The sequence below is a fragment of the Bactrocera dorsalis genome, chromosome 3, assembly GCF_023373825.1.
Source record: "Bactrocera dorsalis isolate Fly_Bdor chromosome 3, ASM2337382v1, whole genome shotgun sequence".
Taxonomy (NCBI): Eukaryota; Metazoa; Arthropoda; class Insecta; order Diptera; family Tephritidae; genus Bactrocera; species Bactrocera dorsalis.
In genome coordinates, this window is record NC_064305.1 from 15,164,286 (window position 1) to 15,184,042 (window position 19,757).

General features: G+C 36.3%; 1 protein-coding gene across 2 annotated transcripts in view; it reads left to right on the plus strand.

Annotated features, from left to right (window-relative positions):
• The first annotated feature begins 8,338 nt into the window (after positions 1-8,338).
• Positions 8,339-19,757, plus strand: part of LOC105226314 (patched domain-containing protein 3) — a 78,627-nt gene continuing 67,208 nt past the window's right edge. Inside the window, exon 1 of one of the 2 annotated variants that reach the window (XM_049454030.1) lies at positions 8,339-9,092. Coding sequence is in view for 1 of the 2 variants with exons in the window: in XM_049454029.1 (XP_049309986.1) it covers positions 17,817-17,822 (6 nt within the window). In the remaining variant the exon portion in view is untranslated. Of the gene's footprint in view, positions 9,093-16,272; positions 17,823-19,757 lie in introns of those variants that run through there. The other variant, XM_049454029.1, reaches the window with a different exon arrangement.

Sequence of the window (19,757 nt, forward strand, 5' to 3'; positions counted from 1 at the left end):
ATCACATCACCTCACTAGAGCCCGGCAAACTGCTGGAACTGTTCAGGCTGCTGGGGCTCTGGGAGGTCATGTGATATAGGAGAGGGCACAATAGACCCTAGGTCGCGGTGCATTTCCTCAATTAAAACTGTGGCGATGTAATTTTTATATGGAAACATGTATCCAAGGGTTTTTATTCTGCGTCTGCAGACTGTTATACAGTTAATTTGCAGGTGTTTGGGAGTTTCTGGATCCCTGACGCAAAACTACCAGTTAATTGCACTATCCCTAAGCATCATTCTATTCAGCCTTGCTGTTAAGGCTAACTTTGAACTTCTTCGTGAAATTTACCCTTTTGGTAATGCTACCCCTTGGGAGAAAAGCCAATGGTATTACACCACTTAACTTTTTCATCCGCTGAAATGAGCTTATCTTACCTCTGTCACATCCTTCTGCTGTCATTTGGAGCAGTGTGTATTTGAAGTGAACTGAAGCATGACTTCAAGTGCTGCCGATGGACAAGTACGCTTTTCACCCGACACTCTGATGCATGCAAGTCGCTGAAACTGCGATAGTTGGAGCCCTACCGAAGTCTGCGAAGCTTTTAAAGGTCCAAGCTACCGTCACATGCGTGATTATTAGTCGCACGATCATGGTGTACAACCACCTAACAATCCTTGTTCCACAGAAACTCTCTAATTTTATCAGGATCTCGAAAATATCCCGATTTCATTTTTTCCATCGAACAATCCTTGTTTAGAGAAATATAATACAATATATGGTGGTTCCGTATTTTCCGCTTGCTATAGAATTTTTCACAAAAACGTGTACCAAGCATGTGTTTGAGATTTTTTTAATGAGCTGAATTTACTAGCGCACGAGCGCACAGCCTTCATAAGCTACGTGCAAGAGTATTTAAGTATGTCCGTACATTTATTTTACGAAATTATCATATAATTCAATTTAAAACAGTAAATAGCTTTATTTATGTGTACATGTGTACATATGTACGTTTTTACATTTATTAATGTGCAACTGAATGAGATAGTACGTACATGTATGTATGTATGAATTAGTAGGCATGCCTGCGGCTTCATTCAGCAGATTGACGATCTCGGGCTCATTCAATTATATTTCGTTTATTTTTGTCGCTCTCGACGATGCTAATTTTGATTTGTGTATTATCTTTGCCGAGCAGCTGCGCTGTTATGCTTCATTCTTTATCTACTTTGTTATTCCGTCAAGTGCGCATCAAAGTTCAAGACAGTACGAATTGAACGTTTTTCAGATTTGCGCAAATTTTCAGCTGATTACACGATGATTAAAAGATAGATGCGAGGTGTGTTCAAAAAATAACGGGAATTTTCTTTGTTTGAGAAAACATAAATATTCATTTGTCTAAATTAATGTTGTCGTCTTCAAAATCCTTTCGATACTATGCAGTTATGATAGCGCTTCTTGCAATCGATGAAACACTCGGTTCTTGGGATGGACTTTGGTACTTTCAGTGATGCCTTTGTAATATCATCTGTGCTTGTAGAAGCCGTCGTTGCCCTTTAAAGTTCTCTTTATTTTTTAAAATAGTAAAATGTCACACACAGCCATGTCTGTCGAATATGTAGGTTGGGACTTCATTATCGTATTACTTTTGGTCAAGAACTCACGAACCAGCAACGAAGTGTAAACAGGTAAAAAGCCATGAATTGTTTTACCACAAATCCAGACTTTTACGGATTGCTTCACACGTATGGCGTTGAACTCGCAGGTAGTACTCCTTATTTAACGTTTGAGCTTGAGGCAAGAATTCTTGATACTCTATGGGATTACATAAAGTCCACTTTTTCATCGAAATCGAAAATTTTATGGTACTTTAAGACAATTGGGCTCCCAAAACTTGTGAAATTTTGAAATTCCTGTTATTTGCTGAACACACCTCGTACACATTTTTATAGCAAGGCGCATATTATGCCAGTGTATTTGCCATGTTTTCCGAACTTTGTTGTTATTTAACTATTCTATTGAATTTTGTGAACAATAAGGTGCCTTAATATAGGATTTATGTAAACATTTTTATATAACCAACGGAAAATAGATTGGCGTTGTCAATTTTGTATGACTCTATTGAATGAATTTCTTTTTACTTCTACAATTTAAGTCGGCTCTCATGGAAGCAGTACTAATATGCTGAAATTTGAAAATCTAACGCTTACAACGCTGGCGATTCCCAGGCTTAACCTCAGTTTCCAGTGGAGACTCTCTTAAAAAAAGTGGTTGAGAAAACTGTTATAGTAAAGTGTTCTCAATAATTTTTTTCAAGGGTGTCTCTACTGCCACAGTGTCTATAAATCTTTTCGTACACTCAAATAAAAAACTATCTTTATATATATAAATCTTCGGACCGTGTGTTTGCATTTGAACTGCTCCTAAACGGATGGACCGATTTTGATGAAATTTTGTGTGTATGTTCAAGGACATTTGAGAATGGTTTAGATTTACAATTTGGTCCACTGGAAAATGTTTTTTAAATTATTTTTTCATTTTTAAACAATTGTTAATTTTGGAATGTTTGACCGATAGATGGCGCTACCATCGCAATATCCAATATTCAAACATTAAATTTGCGTAAACGTGCATTAAATAAAACGATGCTAAAGTAAAAGGCGACATCTGTGGATCAAGTTTTTATATTGTGGACAGAGTCCGTTTTTTATGAAATAAATTGGGTGATTCAAGACATCTATGGGTATGCACAGAGCAATACAATCAATACATATATGCGTACAATTTCAAACTGATCCTTCCTGAAAAATAATAAAATTGCTAAATATTGGGAATGGTAGAATAGAACTGCAATCAAATACACAATGCAATGAATTAAAACTGGCTCATTTATCATTCCATGAATAATATACCACCGGCATCCTAAACGACTGATGCCATAACCTTGCCAGCCGATTTTCTTGTATAATATAAGTATGTATTTAATAAACCATGAAAGGGAGACTCATAAAAATGTTTCAAATTTTTGCCTTTTTAAAGAGTTTAAATTCTCGCCTAACCCCTTAAGAAGATGCCTGGATAATTTCTGATTATTAAAAAAGAAATACTATTAATTTCAGCTGCATCTTGCCTTCAATCGAACAGATTCAATAGCAGCTAATGCGGTAATGGTTTTATCTGATTAATTTCTTTGGAGAGTCTACAACTGACTTGAACAAAACTTGGTGTCAAATTAAGTGAAGTCAAGTAAAAGGGGTTTTCGAGGACTTTTGCCACTAAATTGACTAATAATATTGACTAAAAAATAAATATGACTAATATTGACTTTTAAACCTTGAAGAGAGTCTGATTTATTGCTAAAAACAGCGACGTCAAAAAAATCCTATAAAAAGTAGCCTAACCATTCAATGTCACAATTTCTTAAAATAAGCGAATCTCCAAACTTTTCTCGCAATAATTTGGTTGATGCACGTGCTGTGTGGCACGTAAACCGTCTTGTTGAAACCATACGTTGTCAAGATCAACTTCACCTAATTGCGACCAGAAGAAGTTGGTTATCATCGATCTATACTAGTCTTCATCAACAGTAACGGTGTCACCAGCTAAATTTCGAAAGAAATATGAACCGATAATTCCACCAGAACAAAAGCCATACCAAACTGTCAATTAAGGTGAATGGTAAGGTTGTTCACAAATAATTTTATGATTTTTTTCCCAACAGTATCAACAGTTTTATTTAGTTACCGCACCACTTAGATGAAAGTGAGCCTCATCGGAGAAGATGATTTTCTTAAAAAATCGTTATCGTTTTCAAGTGGTTCCAAAATAAAAACAACAAGTTCATAACAATTACGGCGGTTCAATGGCTTCAGCTCTTGAGAGAGAACAACTTTATACTGATGCAAGCCACAATCCTACTCAAAATCCTTCAGGTTGTGGTTTTAGACAGTGCCAATTACTGAGAACGTCTTGTAATCGTCAGAAAAATTGCGGTCTTCAGCTACACTTGCATTATTTTCATTACTTATTGCTCTCCGCGCCGTTCGATACCGAACGAGGTTTCAGAAAAGAAAAAATGGAGAAAATAATTTGAGCTGCAGAGCTGAATGAGAAGGTACAATCTGTACAACTGCTCTAAGTCACCTATTATTCTCAGCATGATGTATGGTCAGAGGCATGGACGATGACAACAACTGATGAGTCGACGTTGCGAGTTTTCGAGAGAAAGGTTCTGCGGAAGATTTATCGTCCTTTGCGTATTGGCTACTGCGAATACCGCACTCGATGGGACGATGAGCTGTACAAGATATATGACGAATAAAGGTACAGCGGATACGCAGACTAGGTTATGTCGCCTGAATGCATGAAAACACTTCAACTCTGAGAGTATTCGACACAGTGCCCGCCGTGGGAAGCAGAGGAAGACCTTCACTCTGGACTTCGAACGACTAGGTGGAGAAGAACTTGACTACATCAATATATCCAATTGGCGTCAAACAGCTTACGGTTATTGTGAATCACTATATACATATGTATATGTACATATGTAAGACTATTACTATGTTTACAAGCAGATGATTTAAAACCGCAAAGAGCACAATGAAAAGTAAGTATGTTTCTTACGCTCCACTTGTCTACTTGGAAATGCGCGTAAATTCCAAGAATAAAATCGTTTTCATGCACCCATTGTTTCGCATTGTTAAATATTATTATATTATTTTACACAATATGAAAGCAATGCATATTTACACATACTCATTAGCATACGCGGTGATTAATCAAATCATTATGAGTACGAGTGCACACCAATATAACAAGTCGCGAGCACAAGCAATAAAACGTGCCTCAAGAAAGTCAAAGCCCAATGCACTCAATAAGTCCAATCCACAATCGGCGCTGCAAACGCTGATGATTAACCATCGACCGCAAAAGGCGAAAGGGATCGCCCGCACAATAATGAGCTGCTTTATGCTGTATCGCCTTTCGCAGTTCTCGGCAAAGCCAATTCCGATGATATTGTTTACGATCTTATTATGTGAATAATGCGCAAAAACAAAACAAAAAACAATGCGAAGGTCTAGCTTTATTGCCGGCTGAGTTCTTTATTTCAATATTTGCTTTTGTCATTCTTAGGTGTTTACTGGATTGTTTCTTTGTTCGCCGCTTTAGACGGGAAATGCGTTCTTAGTGAGTGTTAAACAATTTAACAGCTCGCAAAGGAGCTGTCTAGATGAGTAACTACACGGTGACACGTGACAGTTTCGCGTGGGATAGCGGTATTTTGCGTACTTACAAGCACTTGGGTGATTGCTTATGCGGGAATGGTGAAAATGCAGTCTGTAGGCAAAGCTATAACAGAGCGATTGATTGCGTTTTCAAGTTTTTACAGGCTTTAATTTTTACCGACTCGGCTTGCACGCGCAGTTCAAATGGACCAGCCTGGGTCAAGTTGAAGCTTAGTCTTCATCCGATACATTATACAGAACATGTTTTTCAAGTATTATAATAACCTGCTTTTCAGTGGCAGCTCATGCTCTTTAGCTGCAAAAGTCGATATCCTGACTCACCCACATCTTTCGAGGGATAAAGGTACCAAAGTTTGCTCAAAGAACAACAAAGTACATGTATACTCCCTGGAGGAACTCTCAAGAGTTTAATCTGCTTGTTAGATTTAGTTAGGTTAGTCTGGTAGGCCAATAAGCCGCGCATAAACCAGTTTCGGTCTATTGCGATACCAGATGGAGTTCAGTTACTAGATCCAAGAGGAGTGGTCATCTTTTATAATACCTGCGCAAATTTTAACAGACTCTGCGGCCTAACTATCGATACCTCCTCTAGTTTATCATATCATAGGAATCCCTGCGTAGTCTTGCCAATGCGAGGCAAGTCCAAAAGAGATGCTCCATTGTTTCCCTAGTGCCCTGCTCTAAACGTTTCCTGCAGTCTTCTCAATCTATCAGCCACACCCTGCGGGTGTGTGTCGCCACCAGACAGTGACCAGTCAGTATTCCCATCATGCTCCTCTAGTCTCTTCTATCGAGTGCTAATAGGAATTTTGTGTACTTCCGGTCTACCATTTTGCACATGATTTTTGCAGTTTTGCACTCAGGTACCTCGTTCCATCGGGTTTTGATTTTCTTTACTTTTCAATGCATGGGTTTTCTAATGTTGATCACGTTTTCGAACGTTAGCCGTACACCATTATTGGCAATCTCGTCCACTATTTCATTGCCCTCGATAGCTTTGTGGTCTGAAACCCAGTAGAAGTGAATTTGTTTGCTTCTGGCAACACTTTCCACCCGACACTTCTGGCTGATAAGCGATACGAGGTTACTTGATGGTTGCTTGGCTGTCTACGTAGATGTTGAATCTGGAATGATTGCAGGTGCATTAGAGCCCAGCTCCGCGGCTTTCCTATAGCAAAGACCTCTGCTTGAAATATACTGCAGTGGTTCGGCAACTTAAAAGGTTGCATTATGCCTAACTCTAGACAGTATATTCCCTCACCAATATGCTTGTAACAGAGCAATAGATATTTCCAAAGGCCCAAAAACAAGCAGACATAGTCGATCGCACATGTTCCTGTAGGTTAATAGAATTACCGAATCCAAAATTAAATTGTAATAACATTGGATGAAGGAGACTATACTAGTTTGTGGAATGGAACCTATATTACAGAGAAGTGAGTAAGTCTTCTTGAAAACAGAAACAAAATGGCGAAGGTGGCAAATAAAAATGCCTTAAAATAGGTAATAACAAAGGAAGATAAAGCTCATGTCTAAATATTAGAGTTTTGAGTAAGTGAATTTCAAACAGCACTAGAATGTATAGATACTGATTAAGCTTTGATCTTCAAAGAAAGCTTACATTCTAAAGATATCAAAGAAACATGTATATATCATTCACAAGTGCGGCTTGAGCTACTTCTTCTTCTTTATTGGGGTTGACACCGCTTACGTGGTTATTGTCGAGTTTACAATAGCACGCCAGTCGTTCTTCCTTTTTGCTGTTTGGCACCAAATGGATATTTCAAAACTCGTAACGCCGACTCATCAGATGTTGACATCGTCCAAGTCTCTGCACCAAATAGCAGGCCGGGGATGATGCGTGAGCATACAGTTGACCAAAAACAATAAAGAATGGATATTTCTGAGTTGTTTGTATCTATATAAGGCAGTGGATAAAGTATGGATCAGTCAATTAATTTCGCGAGTCTAATCGAGGATCATCCGAGCAGTATGCAAGCAAGGAACCGCATTCAAATTGTGTAAAGACGAAAGAGACTATTTGTAATTTTATGTCATTTATATCAATTTCATCGACTTTCTTGATGAGGGAAAGCATTGAATTTTATACAGTGTTATTAGAACGTTTGAAGTATGAAAGATTTGTAAAAGTGCAGATCTATTAAAGCGTTTGAAGTATGAATGCCTGGAAAAGCCACAAAAGGAGAGTGCTGTTTCACACCATGGATTCATGGATTGGGCTTCGAATTGCTTCTTTATATAGCATATTGTCCGAATCTGGCGCCTATTGGCTGTTTGCTATATACAGACCTTAGAATAAGGCTTTTTGAAAAAAAAAATACCAATCACAGCACACAAATATCAATCAAAGTGGGATAAGGTGTACCACCTCCCAAAGTAACTAACTCTTTATCAACGATATTGTTTTTTCAACGACTTCAGACCAAAACCAGCCTTTTTGTCCGCTTAATAGATTGTGATTGATAGATCGTCCATTTAATAGTGCTTCCACTGTATACCTAAAAAGTAGTTACTCTACAATAGATCGCGCATAATTTAATACAACTGATAACACAACATTAATATAATTTCATTTATCAACCAAACTACGACTCACTCACATTGAACGACGACGACGACAAAGCGTGGTTCATACGCACTACGCTTAATATTGGACATTCTTTGAGCTTTTCCACGCTTTATCGGCGCTCACGTGCAGCGACCGACTGATTATCACAGCTGGTGCGTTAGAGAGCGTGCATGGCATATAGAATTTGATTGATGATTTTCACGTTTCTGCAGTTTTTTCGGAAGTATTCGACAGGTTTTTGAGCACAAATATTTCGAAAAATTGAACTTGAGCGCTCACATTTACGCTCTTGCGCTCATTGTACTCTTGCGTAGTATTTCTAATTACATGCAATAAGTGCAAAGCATTGCCAGAAATTTTAGGTAGGTTTCGGAGCGCCACAACTTGTGGTCCCAATTTTTTTTACTCCTATTTATACATGCTACCTTGCTTTGAGCTGATTATTTGAGCAAGTCGCACGCTCATCACTCAACATTCACAACGACCGACTGACCCAAAGCGCGATACATCATTTCAATTCCGTTTTAGTTTAGTTCAGTTCGCTTAGACGGTCATTTAGTGCGAGTACATGCTACCGCTGGTTTGTATTAGTTCGGTGCGGTTCCGTTAGCATTTTCGACGTTGGATCGTTCAGTTCTATGCGATATTTACGTGGCGTTGGAGTGTTGCGCGTAAACGGTTTCGAAATTTCGTGTTTTCGATTTTGAGTTAAAAAAATCTTTTTTTTTTTCGTTTCGTGTTAAGAAGTTTTGAAGCAGCGTTCAACGACAGCGCAAATGCCTACCTAGCTGTCCGATAGCACGCGCAAACGCACACACCTGCATAACTACCTGTTGTGACCTGCATGCAGCAAGTAAAAGTAGCGTTTTATTGAAATTTCCGCTGCGTCAACTTGTCTCGCTGGTGTGTCGGTGCGGCGCGCGCACATTCCCTCCACAGTTCGTTACTAATTTCGTTAGTCAGTGATTTAGTTAGTTCGTCTGATCTGTGAGCGCAGTGCTGGCGGCGGTGTTGCAGTGTGTCGAAAACGTTATTTTGAAGCGCGCGCGTTCAAACGTTTTTGCAAATAAATATTTTTTTTATATATATTTATATGTATATATTTATAAATATATTTAACTACTAAAGTGTGCTTAACGACGCGCAGCTAACAAAGTGCTAACGTGAAATATAACACACATACATAAAAGAATAAATATTAAGGAAGGCGCTCCCCTGTGTAAAGGCATACATCACAGCGACATTCTAATTTGCTACAAGCGAAGTGTTATCATTGTGTGAGTATCCAGCAAGATCAGTTAGAAAATATATTAAACAAGAAAAAAAAATTAATTTCGGCGGCAACGAAGCTTTAATACCCGTCATAGGTGCTCGATATGTTGATTTTAAATGGTTATTTTGTATCACAGCTATATGCTATAGTTTTCCGATCTCAACAATATATTCGGAGATTATGGAGGAGCTTTGAAAATTGTTATATGTCAAGTTTCGTGAAGATATATCGTCAGATAAAAGAGTTTTCCATATAAGCACTTCATTTTGATCGATCAGTTTGTATGCAAGCTATATGCTATAGTTGTCCGATATCAACAATTTCTTCGGAGATTGTGGGGTAGCTCTGCAAAATATTCAGCGTGAAATTTCGTAAAGATATCTCGTCTAATAAAAAAGTTGTTCATACAAGGCCTGGCTTTTGTCGATCAGTTTGTATGACAGCTATATGCTATAGTAGTCCGATCGTAACAATTTCTTCGGAGATTGTGGGATAGCTCTTCGAAGTAATCTGTGTCAAATTTCGTAAAGATATCTCGTCAGATAAAAAAGTTTTCCATATAAGCACTTCATTTTGATCGATCAGTTTGTATGGCAGCTATATGCTATAGTTGTCCGATCTCAAAAATATATTTGGAAATTGTGAAGGTGCTTTGCAAAATAATTCTTGCAAAATATCGGTAACATATCTCGTCTAATGAAAAAGTTTTCCATACAACAACTTGATTTTTAACGATCCGTTTATATGACAGACATATCCTATAGTTGTCCGATCTCAACGACTTTTTCGGAGATTATAAAGTTGCTTTGAAAAATAATTTATGCCAAATTTCGTGAATTAATCTCTTCAAATAAAAATGTATGAAAAAAATGTGTAGGGTCTCCGCTGCTTCCTTCGGCATATTACAAACTTTATATACCCTACACAGCGTATAAAAATTTAAAAATTATACACTAAATGCTTATTTATCTGCCGCTATATCTCACCATTTGGCAATGTGGCTTGGTACTTAGTACATGCATATGTAAATAAATGTGTGCTATATAGTATATGTGTATACATATATAATAATACAATATAATATATGAATATCGTCACCTAAAATACAAAACAGCGCATCATCAAAAAAATTGAAAATCGTTTCAAATATACTAACCAATATATAACCATTTTATAACCAAAACTCAAATTTTGTTTCAATGTGAGTGTATGCTAACCAATATATAACCAATACATAACCATTTTATAACCAAAACTCAAATTATGTTTCAATATTAGTGGTTTCTGTTATAACGTTTCTTCTGCGCTTGAAAACTCAGGAAATGTGGTGATGAATTTTTACCTCAGATATAACCAATGTATAACCAATATATGACTAATATATAACCATTTCATAACCGAAACTCAATCGTCCACTATATCGTTTTTTTTTTCTCTGTAAACTTATGAAAAGTGGTGATGAATTTTATCCTCCCGCTGTGAGATACAACCAATATATAACCAATATATGAACAATATATAACCATTTTATAACCAATACATAACCGTTTTTAACCAAAAAAAAATTTATTATATCGTTTTTAAACTTAAGAAAAGTGATGTTACGTTATTTTGCATTTTAGTTGACGATATACTCGTATACATAAGTATACCATATACTACAAGTATACTATATGTACATATATTTATAATGCTTTGCTGTGATTCTTAAACTTATCATTGTTATGTTGTTGCTTTCGCTTTTATCGCTATGTACTATATTAGGCACTTATTGTTGTTGTTATTCAGCGCGTTGTTGCTGCTGATGACGGTGATTATTCAATTGTCCCGAAACCAGAAGAGTTTTCTGCACTAATTGAACAACAAGGTATATACTACATACAAACACAAATACAAATACACATATACACACACATATGTGCATACTTACAAACATACATATGTGCTATAGCGTTTATTAGTACACAGCTATGCATGCATGTGTGTGTGTATCAGCGCGCCACTGAGTTGGGGTAGCTTGAGCTGTCGCAGCCACCGGCACGGCGCACGTCCATTTGGCTAGGCAGTTAGTTAATCTGCATATATTACATTTCATAGAGTCACCGCGCGGCTTCTAATGCGTGTGTAAATGCAGCATTTTGTATGCGTTTGTATGTATGTGTGTAGCTGCCGCATAAATTGATATGTTTTCGTGCAGAAAGTGCGAAGTTTCTAAGCGCGAATGGGGAGTAAAGCGTTTATGATAATACAAAACCACAATGAAAATACATAAACAAGTACATACTATATATACATATGTATATGCATGAAAGGAATGTGGGATCAGTCGCATAAAAGTGAAACTGTTTTCGTTGTTAAAAAATAAATAAATAAATATATATTTATATTGAAATAATTGTGAGGCTGTGTGTGTGTAGGTAAAGTGTGGTGGTTTTTAGAGGTAGGGATGTGACGAACTTTTAATATATTTCAAATAAAAATAAGCGACAAATGACTGAGTTTCGGGGATATGGTTAAAGGGACTGAGTTCTTCAAGAGCTTTCTGTAGCCAGATAGTACTAAGACGATTATACTTGAAAGTGGTGCGTCCAGTTTTAGAGAATATTTCATGACCGAAAATTAAACAAATATATTTTCTGAATTATATTATAAAATTTATCAGGCTGTTATTACAGATATTTATTAAAACCAGGAAAAATCATCAATTTCAGCTTTTCAGCAATTTCAGCTGCTTTGCTTATAACTTTAAAGGGTATAAAAAAATTTTATTTTTTATTTTTTTTTTGGTTTGTATTAGGGTGGGTAAAAAAATTCCACTAATTTTTTTCGCTTTCTTGTGATGCGAGTCCACAAATTAACCGCTAAATCGGCTTAGCTCGAAATGCTAAACCAAAATTTTTCAATTTGTTTTTGCTTTTTACTCTGAAAAATATGTTCGTAGAAACCGCTAAAAAGTCTCTTCAAGTATAAGCTTTTAATTGTAACGGTAAGGTCCTCCGTCTTACCTTACTTCTTGACTTTCTTCTTCCGGTTATAAAAAAGTAGATATTAAGATATTATCTTAACTTTAAATTCCTGAAAAGTCATTTATGAACATTTTCCGTTATTATTGAATTCTTATACTTATAGTTACCTTTAGTATAAAATATTATGTAACGACCAAACACGAGTTTTACATCTATGAAGAAAATTTACGAAACGAATTCGTGTCTAACGTGGCCAATCGATCAATGTTCCATTACGTTACACTGGAAGAAATTATAGCCATGCCTAATACTTAACCTCATAACTAATGGAGAAATTTGAAACGTTCATTATCTATTAATATGTAACAGATAGCGGAAAAATAAAGCTTCCGATGTTTTTTGGAAAATAAAAAACTTTTTTAAAAAATTTAAAAACTTTTCTAAAAAATGAAAAACTTTTATTGTGCTTGTGGATTATTTTTATTTGGTCTCTTAAATTTTTTTACATCATGTCGAGTATATGATATCATATACATAAATGGCCGCCGCCACAATTGATTGTCATTTGAGCCCTTTTTATGGCATTTTCCATCATTTGGGCCAGAACTTCCGGCGATAGGTCTTCACATTTTTCACGGATATTGTCTTTAAGAGCTGCAAGAGTCTGAGGCTTGTTAACATAAACCCACGGATTTAAAAAGCCCCACAAAAAGGAATCTGGAGCAGAAAAATCAGGCGATCTTGCTGGCCGGTGCAAAACGCCAAACCGGGAGGTTAGGCGCCCGGGAAATGCATTCTTCAGCATATCGGAACAGAAAATTACTTTATTGAAAATTGTAAGCTAAATTTTAATGCTTTGAACGCTTTTAAAAATTTGTATTATAGTAAAAACAGCAAACCAAAAATCAAATATCGACAAATTTTCTATTTTTGCTATGTTTTACAATATACATACTCGTATTATGCATACATATATGTATGTACATATCGTCACCTAAAATGTCAAATAACGCATCACAAAAAAATGGAAATCATTGTCAGTTATAATAACCAATATACTTGTATAACCATTTTGTAACCAAATTTGAGTTTTGGTTATAAAATGGTTATATATTGGTTATCATACACTCATATTAAAAAAAAAATTTGACTTTTCACTATAAAAATGGTTATACTATTATTGGTTATTATAACTGACAATGTTTTTCAAATATTTTTTTATTTGATGATACGTTGTTTTGTATTTTAGGTGACGATGTATGTATACATACATATGTTCTGCCAAAAAAAATTAAATAAAATAGTATTTGTAAGTATTGCACTAACAGCATGTTCTACGTCAAATAACGTGACAAATTGCTTTTATGCAATTCAAATCATGCACTCACACGTGCTTATATATACCTATAAATTAAATAATTGCCAAAATACCACAAATAGTTTGCATATTTTCATACAAAAAATGCATAGACAAATGCATACATACATACATACATACATACATATGCTACCTTTATTTAGTGAGTTTAAGTGCCAAGCGCCTATTTTCATGCTAAACAATCGTCACAATTAACAAAACCAGCCAACGTCACACTTGTGACCATGAAACAGCGAAAATGCAAGATTTCCTATTAAAGAAAGAAAACAATAAGATAAAGTAAGATAAAAGCCGGTAAACATGTACATACTTACATATGTATATATATGTTCAAAAAAACTAGTGTTGCAACAAAAACACTAATACAAATCTGAAAGTAGTTTTCCGCAACAAAGTAAATACCACAGAGAAGCTGTGGCAGCGCGCCAGAGAGTTGCTGAGACGAGATGAGTGTGAGTGTGTAAGTTATGTGTATTGTAATTAAGCAGAGAGCGACAGGTGAGTGTGGCGGCACATGAGAGCTACTGCGATCAGCTGAGGCACTACAAATATGTAGATATGTATACTATACATGGATATTGTTGAAAGAGCATATCATACATATGTATACTATATGTACATATCTATTGCTGGTTTAGGTTGAAGGTGGGTTAAGCTGAGCTGTATTAGGTTGGAGTTGAAATGCCATGCATTTGCAGAAAAATATGAACTTTTAGTTAAACTGAAATGTAAATTATATAAATATTAATGAAAATTTGAGCTGTTGGAAATGTAATAATTAAATGGAAATTATTAAAATTAAGCTAATATTCGAATTTTTGGCTGATGAGTTCAAGATATTGTGCAGATAGCAGATATAATAACGAAAACTTGAAAATATCCCATGCCAATGGCAATTAATTCGGTTTAGCGACTCCATGATCCTTGTGATCTGGTATGAAGTCAAAGTGTGTGAGGATTTCCAATTGTTCAGACACGAGTTCTTTTACAAATCCAGATTCTCTTAGTCTGACAGCAACTTTGCCAGCCAATCACCTTCCGACGATGTCTACGGGCACTATATGCAAGATGGCGTTAAATGCCAGTTAGTGTGTGCACCACACAAGCTGAGGCCTCCCGTTGAACGCCCTCGAGTTTCTTTGCAAGTGTGGTCTTTTCTAGAAACTTCCACCACATAAACACTCCATAGAACATAAGGGATTGTCTATAGTGCCATAGAGCCAGAGGACCACTTTCGCTAAGAGACCCCACCTTTTTTCAATGACTCCTCTACTGCAGTATAAGGTAATTTTTTTTTACTCTCTCTTCTATATCTGGCTTTCATGAGTGCTTCCTATTCAGGATGAGCCTTAGAGAAATTTCACAGCATTCGCCGGTTGCAGACGTATATCTCCCATTTGCGGCAGCCGTGCCACTGGCATCTTATATTTTCTAATAAATATAACCATCACAGTATAAATAGGGTTGATGGTGAGACCACGCCCGACAGCCCAATGTGTTACGACTCTGATCTTTGTATAAACTCGTACACCACGGCACTCAGGAACTTTTCTTCACCCCAAAAGGGCTACTATATCGTCTCCATAGACAATCATCTGATACCCACGATCTTCAAGTTTTTTAAGTAGATCGTTAACAACCAGGATCCATAGAAAAGGAGAGAGAACTCCACCTTGTGGGGTTCCCAAACATACATTTCGTCAAGCACGTGCGTTACCACTTTCCGTTTGTCATTTCTGTCGCACAGAAGACTGAAGATGTTTGAGGTTAGATTCAACCCCCAGACTGTTCAGTGCAGTTACGACTATTTCCAGCAGGACGTTATTGAAAGCTTCTTCAATAACAAGGAAGGACCCAATAGCAAAAGGGAAGGACATAGAAAAAAACGTCAGAAACCCTTAAAATCATATACATAAATGACTGAGTAGATTTAGGAATGTCCCGTCTGTCTGCTCACATATCTGTAAATACGAGAAGCATTAATCCGAAATTTTGTCACATAGATCTACCATCTAATCGGCAGACATACCAGTAGACTAGGAACATCATATAAAGTATATTGTAGAAGTCAGGAGATAGAATTGGAGCAGACTATCAAACATGTTCAATGCGATTGTAAAACTCTAAGTATGTACAAAGGAATAGAAGAGCAACTAGCCGTCGAGGTTTTCTTGACGACGTCTCAGCGGTTTCGTACTGATGGACTCCAACTGAAGCAGTTGAAGATGTGGTTTAGAGTGGTGCCGATAGAAGAGGAAGGTATCATACTGGCGCCTAAAGGCTTAGCTTCGTCGTAAGATAGTCATTCTTCCTATCTACCTACAATTGACCGATCAAACTCAAGTCCAGCTATGCAAACTCTTATATTTGTCCATATATCTTGATGAAATTTGGTATCAGTTGTTATCCAAGACATGTCTTTAATCTCTCAAAAAATTTTACAGATCAGATCACTATAGCATATAGCTGCCATACAAACTGACCGATTAAAATGAAGTTAAAGATCTTTCTATATTATTTTATGCTATAGAATATGCACCTACGCCAGAAAACATCAAACTTTCAATCTTGAGGTTCTCCTGCTATAGCTTCGATGCTGCCGAAGTTAACGTTTTTTTATTATTTTAATTATTTTTTTATTTAGTATAACTTTTAATTTGTTCTTTATATTTATACCTTTAATCATAATTTAGATTTTTTTCGCTTGTTTTCATAACGTTTTCTAATCATGAGATCAGTATGATACGAGTATTATGAAACACTGCGATCCCAATAGATCTGTGGTATGAGCGGTACTGTGTGCTATTGGAAAGGCAATTAATATAAATTAATTACCGATTTTGAAATGTTTTTGAAACTCTAAATTTTATATTTTAACAAAACAATGACAATTTTCTTCCTTAAACTTACACTGCCTTTGATTTCTATGTCTACAACTATTATTTCGTTTTTACAAATATTAAGCAAAATAACTGTATTTTCATATTCACACACTTATTGCAACCATTTCTATGCTTAAATGTTTTGTTATTGTTTGCTTTATATCCATATTCTTTTTAGCCATTTATTTATTCTTTTCATACAAAATATGTCAAGCTAAATTTGGTCGCTATTTGATAAAAAAATTTGCATAAAATATGCCGCGCTTCTGTAAATTTAAATTGCCGCACAAAACATCAACATCAATTGGACAGCAGAACGCAAAAAAAATAAACACTATAAACGTTGCAATTGTAACGCCACCAACCCCACTCAAATTTAATTAAAGCTACCCACCCAAACGGTGTGAAGAAACGCCTAGAAAACGCTCAACTCAACGGCGACGTAGACCGACAATTTTTGCAAATTTAAACAAATTTTACTCAATGGCAAATTTGCCAATTTCGCCAACTGCGACGCGCGCGGCAACAGCGACTGCGCAGTCGACCGCGCTGCTGCTGCGCTCTCCATTTGGCATGGCAGCACGAATTTGAGCCAACGTCAGCTGCTTCGACTGCGCTCGGTCGTTGCGCTGCGATGCGATCGTCTGCCTGGCACCGACGTGCACATACACACACATTCGTGTTTCTGCGTGTATGTTTATGTGCTATGTTGCTGGTGTGCTTGTTTGCTTCACTTCTTGCTGTCGCTTGGCTGATCGCGAGCCGGTCGTCTTGGCTGTGCCGCATTGCCGTTGTTGGCCCGGCTTCGGCGTTGCTCTACGCTAGCCCCATAACGAGTATGTGTGTGCACCAATTGTTGGTGGTGTTGGTGGTGGTGGCTCGTTTGCTTGGTTTGTATTTTCTCGGCCGCAACGTCAACTCCAAATTCAGTGCAATTTTGTACGCTTTGACGATCAGTCGGTTAAGTCGGGAAAATAGCGAACTAAATTACTAAGCAAAATAGAATTTGCTTTTCAGTTATCAAAGTGAACGGGTAAACGAAACGTGCCAGCAATTGTGCCAAAATCAACAACGCTTCTAACGTAGTGGCGCAAGCGGAGCAGGAAAGAAATTTCGGGCGCTTTTTGCTAAAATTTTTCTACGTAACTTACAGTTTTCCTTTATAATTCGCATCAATACGAAGTGTTATAAAATAATTCAACGTAGTGCTATTGACATGGAACAATGTTCTTAATACTGTTAACCTGACGCAAGCCAATAACTGCACTGTTCGGGAGTGTCAGTTGCAGTCGTAAAAGCATTTTGAAATAAGATTCTTATTTGGTGCGCTCTATTTAACGGTTTAGTCGTGTTCGTTGACGGAAGCGAAAATTGTGCAAACGAAAATCTAATACTCGATCGAATAGTGTGTTTATTCGACAGTTTAAAATTAACTAAATTTTTTATTTAAGAAGTAATAGAAAGTTTAAAGCGATTTTTGAAAGGAATTAGCGACCGAAACTATGAAGGTGAGTTGAGAGAAATAGATATTAAAATGCTAGTGATGAATGAAAAGTTTATTTCAGTTAATACAATAATTATGAAAGAAACTTATGAGTGTTAATTTTACCTAAAATTCGAAGAACTGTTAAATTTGTTTTTATAAAGAAATAACTTAACTGATTTTTATGAAAATTACAAAATCGATTTTTCTCTGGATATTAAACCCAAACAACTTTTTCCGGCAATTAAGTCATGAAGAAAAAAATAAATCCTCCGTTTTTCGAAGTTTGCCCCCCAAAATCGAAATATTTTCTCTCGAATTTTCGAATTTCGAAAATTGAGCTTCTTGAAAACAACATTTTCAGCTGAAAATATCGAGTTCTCTTCTTAATTTAAAGATGTGTAACATTTTTCGATGAAGATGAATATGGGGTCAAAGAGATCTCTGGCAAAAAATGCCTTAAAGGAGGTTATACAGTGTTTTTAACAGAAAAACTCAAATCAAACAATAATATTTAAAAGAAAAAAATGCATGCCAGATTTTCTTCAACTTCAAAGCACATATTTGCTTATACAAACATTTCGAGAAATCATCGCTTAATGTAGAAAACACACTTAGGATTCTCGTGAATATTTGACTTTTGATAGCGCTTTTCCATTAAGCAAATTTCCAAGATTGCTAGAAAGAAATGCAGATGAGCATCCAGCGTATGTAGGCCAATAACCTACGCATAGACCAGTTTTGATCCTTTGCGATACCAGAGGGCGTTCAGTTGCTAGATCCATGGGGAGTAGTCATCTTTTAGGATGCCACTATCAATACCTGCTGCCACCTTTCTTTTATTAAGTCCTTATAATTTTCGACGTTCGCAAAAGACTTCGGAGTGAATTTTCGCTGATCATTCTGTTTTTCTTATTCTTTACCCGTTGCCGTAATTATGGTCTTAAAAATATTTACTGCTTAATTTTTGTCTCGCTGAGTTTGGGGAGAACAAGTTTGTGTCTAGACTCCTGATTCTCTGATCGATTTGGTGGTTTTGGCATAGGTAGTCTCGCATATACATATATATTGCCCATATAACGGTACTGTTAAAAATAAATTAAAAATCAATAACTAAATACGTCAAAAACGTTACAAATTGTCTTCGAGATGGTATGAGAAGACTTCATATAAGCCAGGAAAAAAATTGGATGACGGGCTTTTTGGTGAAACTCCCTAACTCGGGAGCCGACAAAATTTATTATATGGCATTATTTTCATAATTCCTACGTCGCAGTGTGAAAATGTACGAATTCCCATATAATATCGTTTAAATTCCACTCGATGCTTTCACTTTTCAGTATACAAATCAGAAAGTAATTGATATAACGGGATAAAACTTTGCACGAATAATTCCCTTAGTGTATGCCATATTATGACCAAAAATTGTTCAAATGTAAAAAAAACTGTCCAAGGACTAGGCATCGAACATTTGGACCCCAGTACTGTTGTTAACTTTTGATCAAAAATATCTGACACATTGACAGATTTTTAACTAAAATTCAGAGAAAATCCTTTCTTGATATTAGTTGGTAGACTGTGACTGTGTGCTACAAATGGGTTGAATGAGATCAATACTTCCTTCCAATACTTCCTTCCTTAATATAAAGATTTACGAACTTAGAATGAAGAAAATTGTATAAAACTCGACCTATACCGAGTAAGCTGTTAGTACCAAAATCATTGAGAAATAGTACAAACAAATTCATGTTTAATTTTAGTACAAGAAAGAAGCTTAAGTTAAAACCCACAGGGAAACCAATATCAATTTGATCGGCATGCATACCATACCATTAAAATGCTATAAAAATCAAAAACGATAAAAATCTGTTGAATAAGTTTAGAAAAAATTCATTTACGCCGCCGTTTTACTAGACGTTCCTAGAAGCAATTTGAGCTAAAGAAAAACTCACAAGTGCAC